The sequence below is a fragment of the Filobasidium floriforme genome (assembly GCF_021052385.1).
Source record: "Filobasidium floriforme strain CBS 6241 chromosome Unknown HD553scaffold_20, whole genome shotgun sequence".
Classification (NCBI taxonomy): Eukaryota; Fungi; Basidiomycota; class Tremellomycetes; order Filobasidiales; family Filobasidiaceae; genus Filobasidium; species Filobasidium floriforme.
The window spans coordinates 608,118-633,287 of NW_025763641.1; the positions used below are offsets into that span (position 1 = coordinate 608,118).

Sequence of the window (25,170 nt, forward strand, 5' to 3'; positions counted from 1 at the left end):
CTCAGAAAACGGGGAATCAAACTCATCAGAACAATCTGGCGCCAAGCAGTCACGGAGGTCAACACAGCAATGTGCCATCTCCAGGCGATCTGGCTGCAGCTGCGCAAGCTCAAAACCGGCCGCAAGATATGGGCCAGACGGCACAATCCCAGAATCACGGACTTTCGCAGCAGGCAACATCTCAGAACCAGCAAGCGATGGACATGTTCGGGGGCATCGACCTATCCGGGGTCGATCCCGCCTTTCTGGAGGGTTTGTCGCACGGCGGATTGGACATGGGGTTCTCGGATGCCGACTTCAGCTTCAACGAGTTCCTCCTTGACCCGGCAATGGGAGACGGAGACGGGGATCCTGGTGGGGACTAGTCCTTGAGCCTTTCCTACCTCTCGTTCATCGCATGCTATGAACCCAGCCGAGCACTTGGCCTCGCTGGATTCTGGTCACCTTTCCGACAACAAAAAAAGGATCGCTTCGACAAGGTTGTATGCACTTGCAAGAGAACAACAGGTGCCTCTCTATCACCGCGGTACAAGACCGTCGTCTCAGGCTTTCCGACAATACAACCCTTCGATACCTCACGACACATCGGTTCTCTCCATTCTATTCTGGCTCGACAGTTTCGGCGTCTCTTCTTCTCCTGTCATCCCGCTACGACATGCGGTCATTGACATCTTGCTTGCTTGCGGTGTATTGCCTGCCTGCCTTCGAGGCAGTTGCCTTAGGACCCATAATGATGTTTCCCCTCACTCCCTTCTTCTCGGATACTTTTCGCTCTCGCAGATCTTTGTTCCCTTGTATCCCACACTTGTACTGGCGTGCACATCACACGATAAACGATTCGGACGAACCAAAGGAGACGGTCCGGCCAGTCTCGATGTCGGCTAGGTGATCCAATCGTGGCCACTTGATTCGTGTTAGCGATTTACCAACTCGATGTCAGGCTCGGTCTGCCTCCACTTTCTGAAGTCTCATGGCCATCGTCGATCGTCGCATTTCGCCAACATGCTCATTGAAAGTTGCGGTTAGAATTTGATCGCAGTGGGTTTGTGTTTACTAGAATCAATACGCTCTCGATCTAGTCGTCACGGTTTTGCTGCGGATATCAGTACGATGCGATCGTATCGTGCTTGCCTGAAACCGGGGCTCTGCTCAACCGCCACCAGCCGCACAGGCTGTAGGCACATTCGTACAACGGCTGTTGCTGCCGATGACAAAGCAATACCTGGCTTTGTGGACGACAAGGCATCGCATTCGAGAGCTGGGCTTGACCCGACCACTATTGGCCTTTTGGACGACATGAACCTTGGCATGGGTTCGGGTCATAGGTCCGTGCGTCGCAAGCGACCACTGATATACGGACAAGATTTACCCTCGAACGATACTCCTAAGGGATCCTCAACCAGCAAGACTCAGAAAGCCAAGGAGGACGATGAAGCAGAACTGGACTTTTTGGCAGAGGTACTCATGAATGAACCCGATGAGCTCGAGGCCTTGGACGAGGTCGCCAGGTTGGCTGGAGACGACATCTTCGCCGCCCGACATGACAATGAAGATGAATCAAACCAGTACATTGAACGGGAAGACAGGTTATCACCGGCTGCTGCTTTTGGATCAAAGCGTGTGGGGATGGTAGTGATACCGGAAGAGCTTAATGATGCTATCCAAGCTCGCGTCGACGGTGAGTTCCTTTCGTCTCGCCTGTTTTGACACTGTCGCTGATCGTGATCACTTCGTAGAGTCTGATAATCGCAAGCTGTTAAGGCAAGCATTCTTGTCCAAAATGTCCACGGCCAAATCGCCTCGAGCCGCTCCGGTCCCGCGTGGTTCTTCCAAGAGAGCCCATCTCTCCTCATCTCTTCAGGAGCACAATGCATCGCCTGGATCGACATCGTCCGGCTACGTCAACAGGCGGAGCGAAGCTGTGACTCCGCTGAGTGCATTGCTTAGTGCGATCGTGGATCTCCCCGGAGAATATGCCGCTGTCCGTAACGTTCTTGGGGAATTGGAGATGAGATTGGGACGGAGGGAGTGGGAAGCAATGTGCGGTAGATCGACTACAATTGGCCGCACTGACAGAAATGGTCGATGGGCAATCATCGACGGCGGAATCGGATCCGGACTGTGGTGAGTAAGCACGTGTCGTGGTACATACAGGCGACACTGACGTTTCTTATCGATCGATGAAGGGCAGTGCAAGATGCGCTTGGACTGTTACAATCTTCCAAAGCGGGTGATAATGAGCGAGCTGCGTCTGGACTGCATCTCGATGTTGTCCACGGCTCGCGACATATCCTGGAACTTGCTCAGAGCTTGACCACCCGTAAGTCTGAACATTGACTAATATTGGGCCTATCAACATGATAACAAGCCTGGTTTCCGCAGAGGTCGATTTCAAGGGTGACATCAACTTCACGAGGCTCTATAAACCCACCGAGCGGGTGCGTCAGCTGGTCAAAATTTGGATTTCCCTCCTATTGTCTCATGTTTCCCTTTCTTTTCTAGCCTGGGGTCATTCTGGCGCCTTATTATCTGAGCAAATTGGCCAATCAAGTCGCGCGACGGCGCAAACTGAAAGAGCTCTGGGAGACGGGAGCTGAAACCATAGTGAGTGCCTGCATTCTCGAAAGCGGAATCGTATATCTGATCAGACCGGATCTTCGGAGTAGATCTTGATCGACTCGGGTTCACACGAAGGCTTCCGGATCATCGCGGATGCGCGTCAATACCTGCTGGATTTGGGACGCCAGACCCCCGTTGGTGCAGAGGATTTGGAACCGGACGAGATCGATCGAATTGTGCTGCGGGAAAAGAGAAAGGTGAAAAAAGCTCGAAGAAGAGCGCGAGACTTTGACGCAGTTGGGGGCGTATTGGAGATGGTCGATGGCAAGGAGGTCCTGCGGATAGGAGATCAGCTTTTCTACCCGGAAGCGGAGGATGGGGATGATACGATGAATGTAGCGCTCGAAGCAGAGTTACAAGAGGAACCCGACGTTCCAACACCTACGCCAAGACCAGAGCGGGTGCTGTCGGACCGTTTCATCGGCAGCCATGTCGTAGCACCGGTAAGCATGCTTTCTTCACTTCAGCACGTTTTGGCATTGTGCTGAAAGCCCATTCTACCTTCAGTGCCCCCACGACGGTGCATGTCCTTTGTTGTCGACACGAGATTCCTGTCACTTTTCTCAACGCGTGCAGACACCTCGTTTCGTTCGAAAGACGAAACACAGCAAGAGCGGCGAATCAGACTCTAACTACTCGTACGTGGTCATCCGACGCGGACGCAGGCCGATGGCGGAGACCTCAGGTACCGGTCTATACGGCGGTGTAGCCAAGGACGAAGCGCAAAGACAGGCTGCCAAGGAAGAGAGCATGCATCAAGGGATGATCGTCCCTATCAAGGGTGCTCAGGATGGGAGTTTCGAGGTCATGCGATATATTCCGCCAAAGGCCTCGACTGAACCGCCTGAACCCGTCGATCCCTGGGAAAGCTCGCGAATGCAAGACACATTGCGGAAAGAGGCGTACCAATGGCCGAGGCTAGTCTACCCGCCATTGAAACGCTCGGGGCATGTCGTCATGGACACCTGTCATCCTTCAGGTCAGTGTCTGTGCGCGATTGTCACGATTGAAGATCTAGGTTACTCATCGTCTCACGGCGTTCTGTAGGAGCCATCGTGCGACAGACGGTGGCCAAGTCGCATTCGAAACAGGCTTACTATGACGCTCGAAAGGTGAATTGGGGCGATCTCTTTCCACATCCATCCAAGGGTAAGGACACCATCAGAGATCGTGGAGTCAAACGGTTGAACAAGGTCGAACACGTGGAAGGGGTTCAGGTAGACGAGGATGACGATCTTGCTGATATCCCGATCAGAGAGGATTGGCCGGTCGCCAAGTTGGTCAATGTTGGCGGTGTTGGTGAAGAGAGAGCTGGGGACGGGCAGGACGATGGTGATATCATCGTGCGTACCTATGATCAGCAGTAGAATTAGGATTTAGCGATTCTGCAACATCTTGTATGATGTGCACAACGTATGGTGATCAGACGACTACATCAGCTATCAGCTACCGTACTGCAAGCTGCAAAGGCGTACAAGCGGCTGAAGCTACTACAAGCACTCAGACGCTCGAGATTCAGCTCTTACGTTACGTTACGTTACGTTACGGCCGCGACGAGACATTCGTTTGTTTACAAATGGAGGAGCCAATCTGGACACGACACGGATCCTTACGGTCACGACAGCGCGTATGCCCCTAAAAACCCCTAACCAGCCGTACTCAAAGACAGCCCATGATATCCTCCTCGCTAACCCCTAACCCCCTAACCCCTAACCCCCTAACTCCCTTAACCCCTAGCCCATAACCACCTAACCCCTAACCATCTGCCTTGACGTAGGGTCGTTTGCGAGGTCATTCGGGGTCTCGGCTGAGAACATCTCAGATTCAGGAAGCAAATTTGTCATATAGGAAGCAGATATCTCGCTTGGTTAGACTTCTCGCCCTTGCTTGTCGTGACCGTAAGGATCCATGTCGTGTCCAGATTGGCTCCTACAAATGGGATGGGTACACAAAGAGAAATCAAGGGGAAGGGGGCATGATCGCACGATGAGCTGATGACGGTTTCGGTTTGTCGGGGCACGATCAAGAAGTCTGATCAGGTCACATATACCTTCCTTTGTGTATCTCGTCGCATGTCTCGCTCGTGATCGTCTCACTAGCAAAATCCGGATAGAGCCAGCCTGGCATCAAGATGGATCACCATCACACCATCACTGAATGAGCATCGACCTAGGACAGCAAACGCAAGATCGACCTCGAATATCATATCACTCCGATCACCTCTCACAGATCGCTATCCACCCCGCCACTCTTCCCTCTTTCTCGCATGCAACCTTGAACATTCACTGCAAAGATGGGCTCAGATGCCAACAAAACTCCGATTCCGACATCGGAGTCGGCCGTCTTTGGCTACCAAGCCAAGCTATTGGCACGCTCAGGGTCTGGTCTGGCCGCATCAGAGTTCGGCGGTCAACCTCTTGCCAGACCTGGTCATTCGATGGCAGGAAAAAGGAACAGCATCGACGTCGGCTCGGTCAGAGGCAAATGGGCACAGAGGGAGGCGGAAGAGAGGGAACTCTTCAAAGAGCTAGGTGTTGGTGCCAAGAATGCTGTGCCGAGACCTGGAGCTGGACCCATGTCACCCGGGGCCTCGACATCTTTCAGCTCCATCAGTGGCCGGAATGGATCGCTTGTGAGCTCTCGACCCATGTCACCAGAGGAACCATCTCGGGCATCCTCATCAGCACAAGGCGACAGCCTGCAGAGATTACTGCATCGAAGAGCCAAGTCTTATGTGCCAGCGATAAAGCCGCTACCTACACAACCGGAACACTCCACGATCAGGCCAATACAGAGACGAGTCGACGAGGAACCATCAGTGGTTGTGAAAAGAGCCTCGGATGCTTCAGCTTCGACCTCTGCATACGGCTCGGATCGGGTGATATCCTCGTCCACAGTATCGACCAACCCTCTTTTGCCCGACATCACTGGTTCGAGCACGAGTAGCTCGATCATCGGTCCCAACGGCGAGCGACGATACAAGAGCTCTTATATGGCAAGGAAGGAAGCGAAGAAGCGGGACTCGATGATGTCGTTCGTCGGCGAGGGATTGCCGATACCGTCAGCATCTGTCCCGGTGCTATCCTTCAAGGCGGAACCGCCTGCCATAGCTGAAGAGCCGAAAGTGGACAAAGAGGAAGATCTGGCTACTGCTATCAGAGATCGATTGGCACTTGACGAGGCCATCGGAAAGCAGAAAGAGAGCACCGAGCTTGATCGGGAAGAGCATCGCAACGAAGCTTTGTCCAAGCTGATGGATACCCCGAAAAAGGCCACGACGGCACTGTCGAAACCATCGTCCCCCGATGAGGATCTCTCGCCCACTGTCAAAGCGTTCCGCGAACGAATCAAGAACGAAGGACCATTATATAAACCCGACATGTCCCCGTCGCGGTCTTTGAGAAAGAGAGTGTCCACCTCTCTACTGGGCGAGCCATACTGGCCGAACCCTAATCCCGTTGCCGGTTCACATCGAACTCCCGCATGGAAGCCTTCTGATAGCAACTCTTTGCTAGATTCTCCTTCTAGTAAACGTCAAAGTCCTCTGGCTTCGAGCTTCCAGCTGGATTCCGTCAATGAGGACGAGATCAGACCGCCTCTACGGGAAAATAGGCGGAACATCACGCCGGTAAATTCCAAGTCCGCTTTCAAGAGTTCGGTTGTACCGCCCTCCGTCCCTTCGAGCGTGTATGGCGAGGCGAGACGGCCGTCAACGCAAGCCCAGACTCCAGGGAAACGCTATGGCTCGATCGGAAAATCAGATGGGCGTAAGCTCGGGAAACATCTGCCTAGAATCGCTTCAGGTGATCAATTCACCGAAGACTGGGAGGAGGAGCGAGCCAAGTCTGCTTATATCAAGGACAGCTCTGTTTCGGCCCCGAGTCCCCTGAAGTTGACGGAGAAATTCGCACCCGATGTTCTCGCAGTTTCTCAAGTTTCGTCAATGCCTTTGGAAAGGCCTCCCTCGGTGTCGTCTGTTCGTCAAACACAGCGAGTCTTCGAGGGAACTCCTCCCGTGACTACTGCCGTGGATACGCCCGCACCGCCTGCAAGTCCGCGAAAATCGCAGTTTGTGACTGGGCGTCAAGAAGCACCGGTTACGCCAAAGCGAATCCTGCCCGACGGACGAGGCATGCAAGGGTTGGTCGGGAAGGGTTTCGCCACGCCCAAGGCGTCAGCCGGGTTGATAAACGCGGGGGCGACCCTCGAGCGCAGCGGTAGCGTAGCCGGAGTCAAGGGAAGGTTGCGTTTGTCCCGGCTACCTGCGTCGTCTACCTCCGCAACTATGGCTCCTGCGCCCCTGCCTTCGAAGCGGCTCAACATGAACTGGATGGACCGGCAGCGAAAAGAGCTCATCGCGTACGAGTATCTTTGTCACGTCGGTGAAGCCCAACAATGGATCGAGGGGTGTCTCGACGAAGAACTGGGATACGGTGTTGTGGAGATGGAAGAGAGCATGACTGATGGCGTAGCCCTGGCTAAACTGGCACGCAAATATGAAGGGGATGAAGTGGTGAGACATATTTGGGAGGTCAGTCATTGGATACTGGCAAACGTGCTCGCATCCGATAAAGGGCTCACTGACCCTGTATTGTGATGCAGGACAAGAAACATCGATTCCGGCAATCTGACAATATCGTTCATTTCCTCAATTTTGTTCGTAACATAGGCCTTCCAGAAGTAAGTCGGTTGCACATTCTTTATATTGACCGGTAAACTTACACGCCGAATTCCCAGACCTTCATTTTCGAAACGACCGATCTGTACAACAAGAAAAATATGCCAAAGGTGATCTATTGCATACACGTTCTCAGGTAAGCTTTTTCCACACCACATCCCGCTCGCTTCATGCAACTAACCTTTCTGAGGCCTGCGGTACCCTCCAGTCACTTACTTGCTCGTCTGGGGATGGCTGACAAGATTGGTAACTTGGTCGGACAATTCGATTTCTCAGGTAATTCTACCTGCATCTATGTCGTACTGCACCGGAATCCTGATGCATCGATCTCTCAGATGAACAACTAGCTCAAACACAACAAGGTTTGAAGGGCTTGGCAATGCCAAACTTCAACTCGGTCAGCACAGCGTTGGCAAAGGAGTGCAACATGGAACCAGAAGAAGAGCCTGAAACGGAAGAAGAAGGTCGGTCAGTTTCGTCGAATCTGACAACGATCCGTTGCTGATGATACTGTGGCTCCCCGATAGTGAGGGATCGATTACTGCTGGAGTGTGAGCCGGAGATCATACAATTGCAAGCTTTCTTGCGAGGATTCAATCAAAGACAATCCACTTCGAGGCTTGCAAACCACTTGCAGCTTGCCGAAGCATCGGTATTGAGGTTCCAATCCAGAGCTAGGGGAGCGCTTACGCGTCGCGCTCTTCTGGAGGAGATGGACGCTCGAAACGAGTCCACAGGGTGGGCTATCATGTTGCAGACACAATGTCGAGGCTATCAAGCAAGACGTCGCGTTCATGCCGAGCGGTCTAAATTTCGAAAGGACGAAGATCGATACGTGGGTCTTCAAGCTCATGCACGAGCCAATCTCGTCCGACGGAGGCTTGATCAGCAACAGATGAGAATGGACGCTGCGTACCCAGCCGTGTCCGCCCTGCAAGCTCTCATTCGCGGGCAGCGCTGTCGCAAGGATGCGAAACAGCTGAGAGCGGAACACGCTCGTCCAGAAGTTACGCAACCGATAGTTCGCTTTCAAGCGTTGCTCAGGGCTAACCTTGCTCGAAATCGCAAGACGGAGACCCAGAAAGACATATCTAATGGGTTCGTCAATATCGTTGGCCTGCAAGCTCAAATCCGAGGCGTACTCTACCGGAAAAAATTGCGGGTGCAGGTGCAGACGCTCGATGATACGGCAGATCACGTGGTGGCTCTCCAAGCCGTTGCCCGAGGCGCTCTTGCAAGACGACAAAGGCACTCGTTCACTACAAAGCTGGAACGTGTCGAATCCAATGTAGTCTCGCTGCAAAGTCTTGCACGAGCAAAGCTTGCCAATAGGGCTCATCAGGATATGCAGAAAGCCTTGAGCAAGGTGGAGGTTGCGAGTTCGATCGGTGGCCTGCAGTCTTTGCTCCGTTCCAAGCTGGCCAGCAAGAAGACCACAGAACAGAAGAAACAGCTCGAGTTTGTTCAGCCGGACGTCATTGGCTTTCAAGCACTAGCTCGAGGGGTCCTCGCACGACGAGATTTTCAGGAATGGCTCGAATATCTTAAGGACGAAGAGACGCAGGTCGGAATCACCTTTTGCCAACAGCTCCTCCGTGGATATCTGGCTCGACAGCGATACTGGGGTCGATTATCATGGTATCATGCGAACCAGCCCAAGATCATCACAGTTCAGGCGTTATGGAGAGGGAGAAAACACCGCGAACAGTATAGAAAGATCGTCTCTGGAAAAGCTGTCGACATCACCGCTATCCAAGCCTTCATGCACCTCTTGGATGACAGCGAAAGCGATTTCGCCGAAGAGATCCAAGTCGAGCGATTGCGCAAGCAAGTGATCGAGAACATCCAATTCAACCAGACGCTTGAATCGCAGGTGACCGAACTAGATACAAAGATTGCTCTTATCTTGCAAAATCGATTGTCGTTCGAAGACCTCGTTCGAGTCAAGGGTATTGCTGGGAACCTCCCCAACCAACAAGAGCAACAGTCTTTCTCCCTCGCCAATTCCGACCCATTCTCGCATGGCGCTACGTTGGAGCGATCAAGTCGAAGGAAATTGGAGCTGTACCAGCATCTCTTTTTCCTGTTGCAGACGCAACCGAAGTATCTGGCAAGACTTATTCGGTTACAAACGGCCAATCAAGTGGACGAACAAGGTCGAAGATTGCTGCAGGGCGTCGTTCTTGCGTTGTACAGCTACGGGCAAAGTCGTCGAGAGGAATATCTTCTACTGAAGCTGTTGCAGGTAAGTGAAGATGGCACTTTTGGTAACACGGAAAGCTTATCGTGGCTGGCTTTCAGCTTTCTATTCATGAGCAGATTCTAACCATGGAATCTGCTCAATCGTTAATTGACTCGAAACTGGTAGTCACCGACATCGCCCTGGCTTTCATTCGGCCCAAGCACGGTGCAGAGCTCAAGACTATCTTGGGAAAAACCATCGGAGAGATCCTGAAGATGCAAGATCTCGATTTATGCATTGATCCCGTCGAAGTCAGTACCGCTGGGCTGCCCTTTTCGATCTCATAATGACACGTAATGAGTCTCTTGCATCGAAAAGATCTACCACCGCATCCTGAACGACGAGGAAAGCGATTCCGGCGTGGTCAGCGCAAAACCTCGAGACGTCGATGCTCGATACGCAGTCACACAGGATCCCGTGTCAGGCCGCGCATTTTATCAACGTGAGCGTCGAGTTCTCATGTTCTCATTGCTCGAGACCACGCTTCTGAATGGCTTTGGCACGTTATGCATAGAACTTGCGGCTCTGCAGCTGCAGACTGATTCAGTTCTGACTGCGCTTTACGCCGGGACCAAACACATTCCATACACCATACGCTGCATGGCTCGCGAGATGCTCCTCGCGCTGCAGGTCAAGACTCAGTATCAGGTTGAGGATATAGATCTGATCCCTGTCATCGCCCGAGGATTGATCTTGCCCTATATCTTGCCCGGTATCGTGTAAGTTTCCGCGCGCCAGCACTCAGTCGAATTAGGCTAACACGGGGACATGCAGCACACCGGAATCGCAAGGAGTCGTAGCATCACTTGTCGGAGCACTCCCGCGACAGAATATCAACGAAATTGCGAATCTCATTACGATGATCGCGACCGGTTGCTACCGCGTCGTAACTTATGACCTCGAGTTGTTTGGGACCCTTGACAACTACGTCGCCAATGCCTCTGCTAGCTTCTGTGATTGGATTCTCGAAGGTGAGCTCACAAACGTATATGCTCGACTTCCGCAGTACTGATGACGCATTTGCACACAGTCGCTAGCGTTGAGGATGTGGAAAGCCATCTTCAGACTCAGGAGCTTGTCGAGGTATCTGTGGCTCCCAAACCTATCACTATGACTCGGGCAGAAATCTATGCCATGCACAACACTCTGCGCAAGGAGCTCGACCTGATTGTGAGTCTCTCCGTCCTATATATCCTGACGATACTGAAGCGAAGACGTATACGGACAGGCCATTTCCAAATCTGACCCCCTTCGCCCGATACTGGAAGAACTGGGTGGGGTACCCAATGTCCTGTATCAAGAAGGACAAACCGCACCTGTCACGTTCAGCTTGACGAACCGCTTTTCTGCGGTATCGAGTACGTTTGGTTCAAATCCCGGTGCATCGATACTTGGCTAACGCTCTCGCGTTCTAGGTGACCCAACTTCAGGCTCCAAGGCGGATTGGGTCCAGGCAAAAAGGCATATTTTGGCCACTCTCCGCGTGCAATCGGGGAAGACCTTGATAGACGTCTTGACGGCACCTGTAGCAGATGAAGATGAATGGATCTGGGAGGACGTTGTGGAGCGCGATGTGGCGCGCGAGAGAGCCAGGAAGCACAAAAGCTCCCTGCCTCCGATCCCCATGCCAAGCGGGACTGACTATAGGCTTGAAGACATCCGCTCGTAAGTGGTACCTCAGGGTGCGATAAACGTAACCAGACTCACATCTCTTCTTTGGATAGACTACCTTTCCGGGAAGTCAAGGCAAGAGCGATTCAGTATTGCATGAAGCTCGAAAAGGAGGCAATGTTATCGCGGCAGACGAACTGGCAAGATCTGCTGGACGACATTGCGGGGGATATCCGGACGCAGAACAAGAATCGGCAGCGTCGCAAGAAGGACCATGCTGCCATGAGCGAGGCTATGGTCTATACCTCGGAGAAGAAGGCCGCCCTCGAGGAGCAGATTTCTTCGTACAACAAGTATATCTCGTCAGCTATGGACACTATGCAAAAGCAAGGGTAAGCGCAAGGCAAAGGATCGTTCATGAGCGATACCTGACTCACAATCTTGCATTCCAGGAAAAAACGTTTCATCTGGCCATTATCTAAACAAGCTCGACATCTCAGGTCCATGCAAAAGGCGGGCAAGGCTGCTAAATTCGGTTCATACCGATATTCGGCGGCTGAGCTTTATGAAAAACGTCAGTCGATCCAAACCTCTCAATCAAGCTTAGTCTGCTGAAACGCTACCCCTTGACAAACAGATATCCTCTTGCCAGCCGAGCAGACCTCGCCTCGGCAGTTCGAGAAACTCTCCGTCATCTTGTCGTCCGACGAGGTAGGCGTGTTCACGCTGGACATCGTGTCACCTACCAACCAGGTTGTCGGGTCTTGCGAGATGAAGATGGAAGACTTGTTGCAAGCGAAGTTTGACAACAAGGTCACGCTCGACATGTTCGACCAAGTCGCTCGCGTCAGGGTCAACACGCTCATCTTCCTGATCAACAAGAGTGAGTGGGGGTTGCTTTCTCGTGACAGTGGCGAAGGAAAAAACTGAATGGATGTCTTTGCAGAATTTTACGCTTGATCGGCACCAGTTTCCTGGCGAAACAGACGATTGTATAGGTAATAGTCAGGATAGATGAAGTTCATTATTTATACCCCATGCACACAGGATGGTCCGCTACCTGTCTGGGGGTTTTGTCAGATGCAACTGACGCAAGTATGCCACCATGATGATGTCGCAATCGGCCTGTGGCCTTACTGACCGATAATCCGCCCCATAAAAGCGATTTCTGCTCGCACCAGTTGCCCCTGACCCAATCATACTGTCTCTTTCGGCTCTCTTGCACCAGGACTTGGCGGTAGCACCTTATGCATCTCTGTCTAATCAAGGCATAAGGGTATTATACAACTGTAGACGTTAAAGAACGGAGAGGTCGTAAAAGGATGAATAGAAGCCGGGACGACCTCGAGAGCGATGCGAAGGTCCGTGGAAGCCTCAACCGGGTTGTGCAAGGGCAGTAGATGTATTCGCCAGTGGGTTGCGGATTGCTGGCTGTCGGTAGTCGGTTCACCGTGGACGAGATTGTGAGATCCGATATTCCATTGTCGAGAACACGCAGATCATGCTCGTCCGGCGACGCCGTACTTGCGCTTGTCTTGCTTGTCGTAGACTATTTGACGAGTCGGGTCGCAGCGAGAGAGGTAAGTGAGATAAAGCGAGAAGCAGAAAAAGAATAATCAATTCAAGAGTGGCTGACCGTTATACATCAAGAGCTTCTCGATGAGGTCGACTGTAGTTAGGTGTGCGAGAACATCAGCTGAAGTGTATATGGCATTGAGGTTTCGGATGACCACTCACCGTGGGTCAAGATCATACGACGGCAGCAGTATCGTTTTCTGTCAACACAGAGTGACCTGTCAGTCTACAGCAGACGCCGATTGAACCCCGTCGATTGCGTACAGTCCGAGCTTGTCCATCGCCTCTCTGAACAAGCAAAAGTATGCGCTCAGTCAAATCAGCTTGAACAACAGAGATATCGCACAGAGCTGACTGGACTTACCCTTCTGACAATTCCGAGGCGAGGAGTTGCAAGTACTTTTCCCACAGGTTACCAACGACCTTGCCGCACGAAAAACAACGGACCGGGATGATCTGTGAGCGGGTTGGAACCGTCAGCCATTTGGCTTCGCGCTGGAAGTGCTAAGGGAGTTTGACCCAACCATTTTGATGAGTTCTCAGAGGATCGATGAGATTGACTGAGAGGACCAAGAGGGTCGGGATGATGCAGATGTGTAGAGGTCGTAGTGTGTTCAATTTCGAAGTTGACGGTCGAAAGCGAAAGCAGCAGCGGCAGGGATGAAGCGGACATCTGATGGTCACCGAATAATAAACAGAGTCATGTCCGTCGACAAGGTCGATGGGTCAGACCGGGACAAGGGTTACAATGATGTGATGCAATTGACGATTGGTTCGTATCTGCCAATTTGCCAACATAAAGTTCCCTCACTTCCTTTATTTCGTCTGCGTCTAGCCTGAACTCACCGACGAACGCCCATGTCCGGAACAAGCGTCAAGGACCTGCTCGGAATCGAATTCGACGATGTAGAGCTCGATCTCGATGTCAGGTTCCCATGGGGTCCAGAAGTTCACCAAGCGGTCAAGGAAAGGAAGGACCAACGGCCTGACGGAAGATTACTGATTGACCTCTTGATGATGGAGCAGTTCGCTGAAGATGGTGAGTCTGCCTGAATGTTACCGAGTACAGCCCGTTTGTCTGACGACCGCTTTAACGCGCATCCTTTCAGACCTTCCTTACCCACCTCGAGACCACGGGATGTTGATCGATTATATTACGACGTCAATCGAACAGAATCCTTCCGAGGACGACTGCTCCGTATACTATTTGTTACTGGACGTGGTCCACCAGGAGCAACAGACGGTCTCGTTTCAGGATCGCTCGAATCCGGCGGAACAGTACGCGCGGAGTCACTTCCTAGATGAGGCTACCATCAACCGTATTCGAGGTTACTGGTGCCTAGACCACGACATGATCGAGGTGAGCAGCTCGAGATTTGCTGATTATGCTCTTTGAGTGCGCTCATCATCTTGGCGATCTTAGGAGGGGATGTATCATTTATCCTTACCATCCGATCAGCTCGACCCGTACGCTCAAGAGATCATCCTCACGCTATCGTCCGTGAATACGAATTCAGCCTCTGTATGGCTGAAGCGATACGTGGACTTTGTCAAACCGACCTTGTCTTCGACAATACTGCGCGATGCCTACGTACAAGCGCTCGTGGAGCAGGACTTCGCGAGAGCTTGGGAATGGGTACGGAATTGGGAGTTTGAGAACGATCTCGAGAGTCAACGGGCCGAGCGATCAGGCCTCGAGGAACAGCGTTTGGATCTGGAGGACGGGACGGAGCAAGGGGCGGAGGCGGCTCGCCTGAGCAGGATTACGGGCGAGCGTGAACGTTTACTTGTGGTGATCCTCGACAAGATGATGAAGCGTAAGTGTACGACAGAAACCGGTAGGCATTTGATTACTCACGAACCGTCTCTACAGCCCGTGCCATGCGAAAAGCCTTCGAATCCTTGACGACCTCTCCCATCGATACCTTTGAGGAAGACATCTTGACCGCATATCTGCTGGATCCCGCGACTGGCCTCTCACAGCAGTCGTTTGACGTCCTGCACGACCTGTTGACGACCAGGTTACTGTCGCAAGGTCGATATTCCAACGCAATCGATCTAGACGGCAGGGTCACCGAGCTGGTCAGATCTAGTGATAGAGAGGTCGTCAATCCTCGTTTGAAACGAGAACGACGCCAGATGGTGGACGACATGGTCAGCCTGCTACCACGAGTGCAACGCGATCTGTTGGCTGCGGAGAAGACATTCAAGGACGATGCCGAACAGGACGAAGGCAAGATGGCTTGGGCTACTACTTCAAGCATCAGGACGAGCGTTCAAACGCATGAGACAGCTACCGCGATGTCAGTCCGGGCATCGAAAAGGGTAGTCTCCCTCTCAGGACTCATCGCAGCATCACCAAATCGGTCAGGTAACACCGCAAACGACTTGTACCAGGCCATCTTGCAGAATCAGGCCAATACCATGAGGGCACTGGAAGCCCATCCTGCTCCTCCAAGTCCGGCAAACAAGGCTCATATGGCCGTGCCGGCGCATCGATCACCTCGTCCAATCAGCCAGCAGCGAGCGCAGAGCCCGTTTTCAAGCCCGGTTAAGTTGCCTAGGAATGTCGGATCTCGACCAAATGCCCTGGCGGCATCTTCACGGCCGTCTTTCCGCTCACCTCTTTTTGCTCCATTGGAGCCTACGGAGAGCCAGGCCGTTGCATCAGTGGCTGACGGCGATGGTGATGCCGAAACTACGCCGGTTCCTTTGCGAAGGCAATCGCCCAGGCGTGGTGCTCGACCCATCGCTATTGAGCGAGCGGCTTCAATGGAGATTGATGAACCGGTACGAGCGCCGGAGATGGATGCAGATGTTGATGACCGGTCATCGAGACCATCGTCACCCCAGCCGGAAGAGACGCCTGTCAAGCCCAAGAGAGCTAGGAAGACGCATGGTGACCTAAACGCCAGTCAAGGTCCATCTGGACCCCGGTATGAGACGCGTAAACGCCAGGCATCGGTCGTAAGCAGTCGTGAAGGAACGGCCGAGCCAACTCCGGCTGTTGAGGTTCCGCCAATACCAAAGGCAGCGAAGCGGACGCGAGCCAAGCAAGTGCCTTCCGTCGAACCGATTGTCGAGATCTTGACCACCACGCCTCCTCGACGAACGAGAAAGAAGACAGCGTCGGCGGTTCCGGAAGAGCCTGAAGAGTCACGCGAGCTCGACCCAGCTCCGGCGGCCAAACGTGCTCGTCGAACAGCTGCGACTCCCACGCAGAAGAGTGCACCGCCGCCTGTAAAACGGACGGCCAGGCAGACAAGGAGCCAGAGCGTGATGAGCGAGGCGACCACCGAGGCGGGAGACGAATCGAGCCAAGCTCGAGCGCTGAGACGGAGTGGAAGGCTGTCGTCGGTCGTACCTGTATCGCCCGACAAAAGCGAGGCCGGTGGGGTCCGAACGAGACGTGGGGCCAGTCGACAGCCGTCCGAAACCCCTGCAAAGGCAGAAACGGCACGACCACGACGGGCTGCCACCAGGAAGTGATATGGCAGCTGCAATCGTTGCACCAGGACTCAATTGTACAGGCGTATTCGTGCTAGGATTGTTACATGTGGTTACATATCGACCCTCTTGTGTATCGTTTTCCTGATCATATCTATACCCTAGGGTACACCGCCCGTCTGCAGTGTTCGCACTGGCACTCCATTTTCCATTTTGAATTCCCCTCGTTCCAGCATGTTCATGAATTGTCTCGCCGAAAGACCTGTCACTTCGAGTAACCTGTCCAGTACTTGTGCCGGTTCGGGAGAAGGGAGTCCGGCAGAGACCGGTGGTCGCGCGGCATGGTCGGCCACTTCGTCGGAGTTGCTGTTGTTGTCGGTATTCTGCGTTCTCGCTTGTGTCCCGGACGAACGGCGAGTAGGGGAAGAATCGTCCTGCTTACTTGCGTTCGGTCTCGCTCGCGCTTCATCGCCGGGACTTGGGAGCAGCGGAACCACGGCGATCGGCCGAGGATCCGTTCCGACCAAACTCTGCTTTACAGACATGGGCGTGTGTGTCGGTAGAGATGAGCTCGGCGCAACGGCCTTGACAATCGGAACCTTGTTTCCCGGTGTCGGAGCTCCAAGTTCAAGCGCTTCCAAGCCCGTCTCCGACAACCCAGTCCCAGATCGAGCTGCAGCAGATCGTGTTTCGCCTTCAGACTCGGGGATTATGTCCAAGATGGGTTTCAACTCGGGCGTCCCTGTGGGTGCCCTTATTCCTGGTGGAAGTGAATGCTTAGGAGTAGGTCGGACGGGGGTTTGTACTGTGGCGGGAATGCGTAGCGGAATGCTGGCTAGTGTGGCCGGGACCGGCGATTGTGATGGTGACGCCGGTCTTTGTCTGTTCATGTCCACATCCGGCCCTTGAGAAACGGGAGTAGATGAACTAGAGTCTTCTGGAGACGAAGGAGGTACGGTCACGGGGATCGGCATGGATTCTTGCTCGACCTCCATATCAGACGGGTCTATCTCTCGATCTGTTGAGTTCCACTCGATACGCAGCCATTCCCCCTCCCGCTCGTCTCCCTCTTCATCGTCTTGCCCAGCTCCTTCTTCTCCTGCACGCCCGTTGCCGCCTGAAGAGCTTCCTACTACCTCGTCCTCCTCCATCTCCATCTCCTCGATGACCGGCCCGGCTTGTTCAAATTCTACCGTCCCATCCGGATGGTGAACTTCGAACCCAGCTCGCTCTTCCTCTCTTCTCCTTCTCGTGGACGATGGACCGGCTCGATTCGGTCCAGAGCTAGGACGGGGAAACAGACGAGGTCCGTTGGGTGGGAACGCTCGTTCCCTCTCATCCCCTTGTCCGTCGTCTCCCTGTCCCTCTTCTTCCTCCTGCTGGTTTCCGTTGTACCCAAACCCATATCCGAACCCGTGCCCGTGTCCGGCTCCATAGCGTGGCCCGGCTGCCATTCCCATCCCCGGAATAAATGGTATGAAAGCGTGAAAGGGAAAGAGCGGTCGGAATGCCCCTACGGGGACTGGGGGTGGCACGAAAGGGTAAGGGTGCACTCGATGATGATGATGGTACGGAGTTGAAGAAGGTGAGGGGGACGGTGGAGGCGAGTGATGATAGTGGTGATGATGTACAGTGGTCGTGGTATGGACGTGATGATATCCTCGACCTGGACCCGGGTGCCCATGCAATCCCGGGTTGGGCGATGCCGTTGAGGAAGTCCCGGGAAGGTAAGGAGGATGTGAAGGGTGATACGGTACTGGCATTCTCGAGTTCGGCGAAGTGCCCGGTCGATAAGGTGAAGAAGGAGCCTGGTAAGGTTGAGAATATGGTTGACGGCGCGGTCGACCGGGGACGAGCGGAATGGGACCCCTTGCTTGTGGTCGATGATCCATCATGGATAGAGTTGTGAGATCGAGACGACTCGACGTGTGAGAGATGAGCCTGTGGAAATGTTCAGATCATATCATGGAGTCGTGTGATGAAAGGAATCTCTCGAGCCTCCTCTCAGAGTCGAATCGAACAAAAGGGGGATGGGTGGACCGAGCGAGCGGCGGCGGAGTCAAACGTGATCGAGAAGGCGTTTCAGCTGGTCGAACGAACGAAATGACATTGGGTACCGCACAAAGTCGAGTCGTTCACCGCCAAGTGGTGCAAGCACATCACTTCAGTCGCAAGCACATTACCTGCTACCAGATCGCACCACTTGCAAGTTGTCGGACGATCGAGGGGGTTGAGTCGTGATGGCCCGCCCACACCGAATAGAAGCGCAGTGATAGTAATGACGCAACCCGATGCCGGCATTCTTCTGCCAAGTCGAGGCGCGCGAGCCCTGATGATGACGAACCGCTCGCTCGCAGCATAGCCATATCAGCATATCGCAAGCAACAAGCAGGTCGACGATGAGAGATCCTAGAGATTAGAGTGGTCGGAACATACTCATCAAAATCTGCAACTCGTTTGCTACAAAGACACAGTGTCCTGGAACTAGTCAAGCAGACCAAGACCGATTAGTACAACCCATCGTGTCGATACACCCGAGAACAAAGAACGAGTAGACACCGAAATCGCACCCACTATACAACGAGTAGGAATGCCGTCGACCACCTTCCTCGTCCTCCTCTCCGTCCTCGCCATCCTCGCACACGCTCAACCAGCGGTAGCGTTCGGAGCGGGGAACATCCCTTCGTACGCTTATCTCGAGGGAAAAGGTGGGTGATGACATTCCTTGGAAGCGATATGTCGCAGTGGATGGAGTGATTTCTGTAGGGGACAGACAGCTGATCGACTGCTGTGTTTCGCCGTCTCGCCTAAACGAACGCTTGGGCTACATGAATAGCCTTTCGACATGGAGATATCGAAGGTGAGCCCCTCGCCGTTGTCTGCTCTCACACAGGCTCCGGTCATCTCGTCGCTGACGAACCCCTCTTACTCTTCCTGCTCTCCCTCGTCTCACCGGAACCTAAACCCGATACCACAACCCGTAGACGTCCTAGAGAAGCTGGCCAAGACGGCGGGTGGAGGGTTTATGGCCGCACTCGGGGGTACCAAGAAGTTTGGGGGGCTCGACATCAAGGTCGGTCAAGCGGGTCTATTCGTCGTCTTGTTCTCCCTGGTAGCTGATAGCTGGATTTCGTACTCTGCCTCCCGTCACATCGTATCATCGTAGCGAGTCTACTTTGGAAACTGGCTTCGAGACTACTCTCAAGCGGTTGACAAGGCCGGGTTGCAAAAGTTGCCCTTGCAGACGATCATCAACGTGGTCATGGTCCTCGGCTTCTTGGCTCATGGTTACGCTACTGCCGAGTGAGTTTCCGTCCATCCCAACGAAACAGCTCTACCTGCTGCTGTATACCGAATGCAAGGCTTGATCATTGACGACGTCGCTTCTTCTGTTCGCTACCGCCCTGCCATGCGCAGGTTCGAAGTCACCAAGGAACGTCTCGGCGTCTACCTCCCCACGGAACACATTGACAACCCGAAAGATTACGCCGACAACGAGGACGCGCGGAAATACGACCCGAGACTGAGAGGACCGGTCGATCCGAGAGAATTGGAGGTGGACCCGAGGACGGGAATGAAGAACTGTGAGTGTCGTCGTCCGGGATGGGGTTTGGGTGCAGCGTCAGGCCGATCGGTCGTTGATCTGGTTCGTCTCATTCTCCTCGTACAGATATCGCCAATGGTAAGATCTGCTTCTCGACTTCCGTCTGTCTACGTACATCTGTCTGATTCGCAGACCTCGTTCTCCCCAAATTTCGCCAGAGAATGGCAGCTGGGACACGTCCAAATCGCTCGTCCGCCGCGTCTTGACCGCTTGTATCCAGGCGGGTCGAGAGGCCAGGTCTACGGGTAATAACGATGCCTTGTACGAGGCTTATCGGTTGATGGGCAGTGCGGTGAGTCTCGATCCGGGCGTGCTGGACGGCCCGAAGAAGACTGAATGTTGGAATATGCACCGCAGCTGCACACGCTTGAAGACTGTATGTTGGCCGCGTCCATCATCCAGAAATCACGATTTGGATATGCTGAATATCACCTTACCCATAGTTACCGCCCACTCGAACTGGTGCGAGCTTGCTCTTCAGTCCATGGGACATCGAGAAGTCTTTGCGCATGTCGGGCGTAACGTCACCGTGCACGCGCCGAACGGTCAGAACGTGCCCATCCTCGTTACCGGGACCTTTGGAGGCAACGATTTCATCCACTCGCTCTTGGGTACGTCTTTGGTTTGGCTCAGATAAGCTTCTTTGCATCGATAGCTGATTTCCGAATATTTCGCTATCAGGCGAGGCTGGCGATCATTTGAGTTCCGTAAGTGATTAGTTGCCGTGCAAATCACACACACATGTACTAACCCGGTTTGAAATGACAGGCTTCGGTGTCCGAGCTGAACACCAAGGTCGCATCGGCCCGATCCGCCAGCGGCAACGACGACGTCCTCCGTCAGCTCTTCACCAGCCTTCCTGGGAGCGCCGGAGGTCAGCTCAGTAGGGAGATGAGCGATGTGCAGAACATCAGATCTGGTCCGGGCGCTATGGATCCAGAGATGATGACCCCTCAGCAGTTGCACGATACGCTCTGGAAGGTGGGCGACTTGAAGACGCTCTTTTCTGGTACAGATCGTTGCACTAACTTCTTCCGGCTTGCAGGTTCTGTCTTTCAGGGATAGCGTCTCCAAGACGATCGAGAACACTTTGGAGAAGATTCCCGGGCTCGTGAGTCCTTTGCTTCGCTTTCAACCGTTGAATCTTCCGTCTAAGGCCTCGACGCGCCCACACAGGGCTCGCTAGTTGAGAAGATTAGCAGCAGCATTAGCGTGTTCGTCTTTACCACTCTCGAACCTTGTGAGCCGTCAACTATACTTTCGTTACGAGTCTACCATCTTGCTGATGGAGTGTATGAACAGACATGAAGCCCATCATCAAAAGCGCGACCACGGGACTTGCTCAGGGTAGTGCCGAGGTCATCTCGTCGCACGACCAGCTCGAGGTCTTCCACGACCCCAACGCTTCTGATCCCACCCACAGTTTCTTGAGTAAAGATCATTTCGTGAGTCGATGGAGGGTTGGGATTGTGCGCGAGTGACTGGTTCTCATGAACTTGCATATTTGTAACGCAGAATCTGATTTTGAACGAGTAAGCAAGGCCGTCAGTGCTACAGTACTCCGCCCCCTACTAAAAAGTCTCGTGGTGCAGACCCGCTGGCCAGATCGCGCAAGTCATTGTCGAGTATGCGGTCGAGAGGATCGTCAAGGCTTGGGATGATACCTCGATGGATCCTCGGCAGAGCACCGAAGATATCCTGCAGTGTTTGTTCCACCCGTACTTCCACAACAGTCAATGTGAGCAGATATTGCAGATCATCTCATCTCATCTAGGCTGAGACGGCCATCTTGTCACCCTAATAGCCGAGATTCAGCGCCTCATGCTGGAGAGGATGCGTCAATGTAAGTCGCGGTAGTTTGGAAACAGGCCCGACGGCGGCTGAGTGCGACCTGGATCGATGGAATAGGGTTCCAAGCACAAGGTCGCAACCAGGGCGAGATCATCAAGCGATTGTCGATGGATTCGGTCCAGAATCACAAGAACACGCGAATCGGTAGCACCGACACTGCTCACAATCACTCGCACGGCATGCTTCCCGAGGGGGGTTTGCAAGGATTTGTTGCTCAGCAGAACATGCATGTTGTGAGTCTGCCGGCATTGTCTCTAGCTACGACCGGAATCGCATCTAACCCGACAAGCGCCCGCGCAGCCCGGAGCTTCGGTCTTGAACGCAGGTCAAGACATCATGGGAGGCAAGATGCCTTGGCAGCAAGGATTCGGGACTGGCACGGCTGGTGGAGCTACGGCATGGAGGGGTATGGATAACGAGGGCGTCGCTCCTCCCATCCAGACTAGCGGGTATCACGGGCAGCAGCAGTCTTACAGCGCGCCCTCGTACGAAGACGGCAATGGCGGGAGCGGTGGATACAACGCTCCTCCTGTTCAGCATTCCAGCTACCAGGCGCCTCAGCCCTCTTACGGCGCGCCTTCGTATGACAACAGCGATAGCGGGGATTACCGCAGACACTCGCAAGGGTTTGCCGGCGGTGCGCCTTCTTATGGTCAGCCTGCTCCGCAGCAACACGCCGGGTATGGCGGTCAGTCGGGTGGTCACGGTTACGGTGGAGGAGATGCTTATAACAGCGGCGGCCAAGGAGGTTACGGTGGGGATGACTACAACAGCCGACCTGCTCAACAATCGTACAACGCGCCTTCCTATGGGGGCGGTGGCGATGATGACAGTGGGTACCCCGGTGCTCGTCGTCATCATCAGCCTGGCGGTCACCACGGCGGAACCGACTCGTACGGCGCTCCTGCTTATGGCGGAGGAAGCCAACCGGGAGGGTACGGGGGTGGGCCTCCTGGAGGATACGGTGGCGGCTATGACCAAGGTCCTCCTCCTCCTCCTGGCCCTCCTCCTCATCAAGGTGGATACGACCCTAATCAACAGGGCTATGGCGGTGCACCTCAATATGGGGGTGGCGCCCCGACCTATGGAGGTGGTTACGGTGGTGGATACTAAGTCCGCTGTCGCCCGGAGTCTTTGCTTGATCTAGAATGCAGTAGGGGTTTTCTACATATCCGTAATGAACTTGTGTTTAAGGATGTAGTCAGATGTCACGAATGCGAATATCTCCCCTGGCGGACGGGGTTGCCTGCCCCTGGAATCGGACATCTTCGGCCACGGGGTTGGTGACGTAAACGAGCCGCTTGAGCCGTTTTACGCGAGGGGAGCGCCCCTTTCTCGAGTTTCTCTTCCGTCACATTGTCGACGACCGTGACCCAACGTCAACCTCGTCAAAACCGACCAACCGCCGTCGACATCGTGCGATCACATACCCCTTGGTTAGAACATCCATCTAGACTCACTCCCACCCATATACCCTCTTCTCTCTTCCTGAGTACTACTCCCTTCTACAACCAGAATCAACGCATCTCAACATGCTCCGCACATCAGCTCGTTCCCTCGTCGCTTCCTCGTCCCGGTCGGCCGCCAGGGTCACCGTCCCTACCGTCGCCAGATCTGCTCAGCGAGGCCTCAGGACTTGTGCCGGTGTACAGGTCGCACGAACGTCAGTTTAGGGTCTTTGAAGGGCTGGCAACGTTCGCTAGCTCACGCTTCTCCCCGTTGCTCGCTATAGACTTCAGCAGAATGTCAACTTTGCTGCTCCTCGAGCGGCTTTCCACTCTACCCGCATGGTCGCTGGTGAGTCGAGTTGTAGCTTGTTAACGATTCGACAGCTCAGTCTTGACAAACATCTGCATCTGTCCAGCTCCCGAGACCGTAAAAGTACCCCAGATGGCCGAGTCCCTTACCGAGGGTACTCTGCGATCGTTCTCTTACGAGATTGGTGACTTTGTCGAGCAGGACGCCGAGATTGCCAGTATCGAGACAGTAAGTTCGACCGAAGCTCTTACCCCTGAATCCGTTCTGACCATGTTCAATTGTTTGCCTCGCTCAAACAGGACAAGATTGACGTCTCCGTCAACGCTCCCTTTTCGGGAACGATTACCGAGTTCTTGGCCAACCCTGACGACACCGTCCAGGTCGGTCAGGACCTGTTGAAGATGGAGAAGGGTGAAGGTGGCGCTGCTCCCAAGGCTGACGAGGGCAAGAAGGAGGAGTCTGCCGCTCCCAAAGAGGAGCCCGTCAAGGACGAGAAGAAGCCTGAACCCAAGAAGGAGGAGCCCAAGAAGGAAGAAAAGCCCGCTCCTGCCCCCGCTCCCAAGCAGGAGAAGAAGGAGCCCGCCAAGAAGGAGACCACTCCCGAGCCCGCTACCAGCAAAGCTCCTGGAGCTCGGGAAGAGACCCGGGTCAAGATGTCCCGTATGCGTCAGACTATTGCCAAGCGTCTCAAGGAGACCCAGAACACCGCTGCTTCCCTCACGACCTTCAACGAGATTGACATGACCAACATTATGGAGTTCCGAGGAAGGTGGAAGGACAGGGTCTTGAAGGAGACCGGCGTCAAGCTCGGTTTCATGTCGGCCTTCTCCAAGGCTGCCGCTGATGCCCTCCAGGCGTTCCCCATGGCCAACGCATCGGTCGACGGGGACCAGATCGTCTACCGAAACTATGCCGATATTTCTGTCGCCGTCTCGACCGAGAAGGGTCTGGTCACCCCTGTATTGAGAAACGTCGAGGGCATGGGTATGATCGAGATTGAGCAGGCCATCGCTGGGCTCGCCAAGAAGGTGAGCTGGCAAGCTGTGTGGACTTGACTTCAGGGCGTTCACTGACTTTGGCACCTTAAAAGGCCCGGGATAACAAGCTCGCTATGGAGGACATGAGTGGTGGTACTTTCACCATGTAAATCAAGCAGCCATCGCGTCAAGTCAATCCGAGCAAGATTGACTCATCCTCATCTAACTGCCGTTTTACAGCTCTAACGGAGGCGTGTGGAAGAGTTGGATGTCTACTCCTATCTTGAACCAGGGTCAGGCCGCCATCTTGGGTATGCATGACATCAAGATGAAGCCTTGGGTTGTCGGAAACGAGGTCAAGGTCAGGCCCATCATGGTCGTCGCCCTTACGTGAGTCTTTCCGTCTGCAAAGTCCCATGCTGGCTGTCGTTCGAAACTCAGGTTTGCTATGCGCTCGTATCAACAGTTACGACCACAGACTGCTCGATGGACGGGAAGCTGTCCAGTTCTTGTGAGTCTTGGCGATTTCTTCGCGTTGACGTCATCGGCTGATCGCCCATTCGCTGTCTCTTAAACTGCAGGGTCCGCATCAAAGAGAACATCGAAGACATGGGACGAATGTTGCTCTAAAAGCAGTTGGAGGGAATGTACACCTTTTTAATACGATATATGATCTGCATGACGATTCTCTTGCATGATGTGTGCATGTGTGTTACGAGATCTCGTTCCCCGATCAATTCCCTTTCCCCGCAGTTGCGCCGATCCAAAGTCGTCGTTTGTTTACTTTTGTCACCGGTCTCCTGCGGCG

The 25,170-nt window shown here is 53.9% G+C and overlaps 7 protein-coding genes across 7 annotated transcripts; 5 read left to right on the forward strand and 2 right to left on the reverse strand.

Moving 5' to 3' along the window:
• The first annotated feature begins 903 nt into the window (after positions 1-903).
• Positions 904-4,066, forward strand: HD553DRAFT_351967 (mitochondrial small ribosomal subunit Rsm22-domain-containing protein). Its single transcript, XM_046183654.1, has 8 exons — positions 904-1,678; positions 1,737-2,124; positions 2,187-2,320; positions 2,383-2,438; positions 2,503-2,604; positions 2,667-3,062; positions 3,127-3,598; positions 3,667-4,066. The coding sequence occupies exons 1-8, from the start codon at positions 1,111-1,113 to the stop codon at positions 3,984-3,986; spliced, it is 2,436 nt and encodes an 811-aa protein (XP_046034396.1). The 5' UTR covers positions 904-1,110; the 3' UTR covers positions 3,987-4,066.
• Positions 4,067-5,998: 1,932 nt separating this feature from the next.
• HD553DRAFT_275905 (uncharacterized protein) lies at positions 5,999-12,080 on the forward strand (the record flags this gene model as incomplete). Its single annotated transcript, XM_046177931.1, has 16 exons — positions 5,999-7,150; positions 7,222-7,299; positions 7,357-7,433; positions 7,506-7,573; positions 7,633-7,761; positions 7,825-9,542; positions 9,599-9,790; positions 9,858-9,981; positions 10,054-10,258; positions 10,314-10,510; positions 10,570-10,709; positions 10,768-10,918; positions 10,970-11,204; positions 11,264-11,542; positions 11,603-11,724; positions 11,788-12,080. 16 exons carry the CDS (start codon positions 5,999-6,001, stop codon positions 12,078-12,080), a joined length of 5,160 nt encoding a protein of 1,719 aa, XP_046034397.1.
• A 686-nt stretch (positions 12,081-12,766) lies between these two features.
• Positions 12,767-13,184, reverse strand: HD553DRAFT_275735 (DNA-directed RNA polymerase, subunit N/Rpb10; the record flags this gene model as incomplete). The annotated part of the gene is made up of 4 exons (XM_046177920.1): positions 12,767-12,819; positions 12,888-12,925; positions 12,990-13,013; positions 13,090-13,184. Coding segments are annotated over 4 exons (210 nt in total), but the record flags the coding sequence as incomplete, so codon positions are not given.
• Positions 13,185-13,533: 349 nt separating this feature from the next.
• On the forward strand, positions 13,534-16,347 carry HD553DRAFT_316730 (nuclear pore complex assembly-domain-containing protein). The gene is made up of 4 exons (XM_046180660.1): positions 13,534-13,764; positions 13,835-14,085; positions 14,149-14,542; positions 14,599-16,347. The coding sequence occupies exons 1-4, from the start codon at positions 13,584-13,586 to the stop codon at positions 16,212-16,214; spliced, it is 2,442 nt and encodes an 813-aa protein (XP_046034399.1). The 5' UTR covers positions 13,534-13,583; the 3' UTR covers positions 16,215-16,347.
• HD553DRAFT_361312 (uncharacterized protein) lies at positions 16,334-18,064 on the reverse strand (the record flags this gene model as incomplete). The annotated part of the gene is made up of 1 exon (XM_046183974.1): positions 16,334-18,064. The coding sequence occupies one exon, from the start codon at positions 18,062-18,064 to the stop codon at positions 16,334-16,336; it is 1,731 nt and encodes a 576-aa protein (XP_046034400.1).
• A 507-nt stretch (positions 18,065-18,571) lies between these two features.
• HD553DRAFT_316732 (heterokaryon incompatibility protein HET-C) lies at positions 18,572-22,868 on the forward strand. The gene is made up of 19 exons (XM_046180661.1): positions 18,572-18,880; positions 19,009-19,032; positions 19,157-19,245; positions 19,339-19,475; positions 19,590-19,756; positions 19,843-19,854; positions 19,935-20,068; positions 20,134-20,152; positions 20,220-20,387; positions 20,458-20,483; positions 20,545-20,757; positions 20,822-20,887; positions 20,953-21,016; positions 21,079-21,221; positions 21,292-21,308; positions 21,369-21,514; positions 21,581-21,619; positions 21,685-21,860; positions 21,928-22,868. The coding sequence occupies exons 1-19, from the start codon at positions 18,763-18,765 to the stop codon at positions 22,738-22,740; spliced, it is 2,571 nt and encodes an 856-aa protein (XP_046034401.1). The 5' UTR covers positions 18,572-18,762; the 3' UTR covers positions 22,741-22,868.
• A 93-nt stretch (positions 22,869-22,961) lies between these two features.
• HD553DRAFT_316735 (2-oxoglutarate metabolism-related protein) lies at positions 22,962-25,052 on the forward strand. The gene is made up of 8 exons (XM_046180662.1): positions 22,962-23,290; positions 23,360-23,424; positions 23,492-23,613; positions 23,685-24,413; positions 24,476-24,528; positions 24,603-24,752; positions 24,829-24,873; positions 24,944-25,052. The coding sequence occupies exons 1-8, from the start codon at positions 23,160-23,162 to the stop codon at positions 24,990-24,992; spliced, it is 1,344 nt and encodes a 447-aa protein (XP_046034402.1). The 5' UTR covers positions 22,962-23,159; the 3' UTR covers positions 24,993-25,052.
• The last annotated feature ends 118 nt before the right edge of the window (positions 25,053-25,170 follow it).

What these genes read in the sequence shown, in the direction of transcription:
- HD553DRAFT_316730 (XM_046180660.1), top strand. Translation starts at nt 13,584, where the DNA reads ATGTCCGGAACAAGCGTCAAGGACCTGCTCGGAATCGAATTCGACGAT. An exon ending in TAGACCACGACATGATCGAG is followed by an intron (nt 14,086 to 14,148) that starts GTGAGCAGCTCG and finishes TGGCGATCTTAG; the next exon opens with GAGGGGATGTATCATTTATC. An exon ending in CCTCGACAAGATGATGAAGC is followed by an intron (nt 14,543 to 14,598) that starts GTAAGTGTACGA and finishes CCGTCTCTACAG; the next exon opens with CCCGTGCCATGCGAAAAGCC.
- HD553DRAFT_316735 (XM_046180662.1), top strand. Translation starts at nt 23,160, where the DNA reads ATGCTCCGCACATCAGCTCGTTCCCTCGTCGCTTCCTCGTCCCGGTCG. An exon ending in GGTGTACAGGTCGCACGAAC is followed by an intron (nt 23,291 to 23,359) that starts GTCAGTTTAGGG and finishes TGCTCGCTATAG; the next exon opens with ACTTCAGCAGAATGTCAACT. An exon ending in ATCATGGTCGTCGCCCTTAC is followed by an intron (nt 24,753 to 24,828) that starts GTGAGTCTTTCC and finishes TCGTATCAACAG; the next exon opens with TTACGACCACAGACTGCTCG.
- HD553DRAFT_351967 (XM_046183654.1), top strand. Translation starts at nt 1,111, where the DNA reads ATGCGATCGTATCGTGCTTGCCTGAAACCGGGGCTCTGCTCAACCGCC. An exon ending in TCTATAAACCCACCGAGCGG is followed by an intron (nt 2,439 to 2,502) that starts GTGCGTCAGCTG and finishes TTTCTTTTCTAG; the next exon opens with CCTGGGGTCATTCTGGCGCC. An exon ending in GCAGCCATGTCGTAGCACCG is followed by an intron (nt 3,063 to 3,126) that starts GTAAGCATGCTT and finishes TTCTACCTTCAG; the next exon opens with TGCCCCCACGACGGTGCATG.
- HD553DRAFT_316732 (XM_046180661.1), top strand. Translation starts at nt 18,763, where the DNA reads ATGCCGTCGACCACCTTCCTCGTCCTCCTCTCCGTCCTCGCCATCCTC. An exon ending in TTTCATCCACTCGCTCTTGG is followed by an intron (nt 20,388 to 20,457) that starts GTACGTCTTTGG and finishes TTTCGCTATCAG; the next exon opens with GCGAGGCTGGCGATCATTTG. An exon ending in GCTGGAGAGGATGCGTCAAT is followed by an intron (nt 21,620 to 21,684) that starts GTAAGTCGCGGT and finishes TCGATGGAATAG; the next exon opens with GGTTCCAAGCACAAGGTCGC.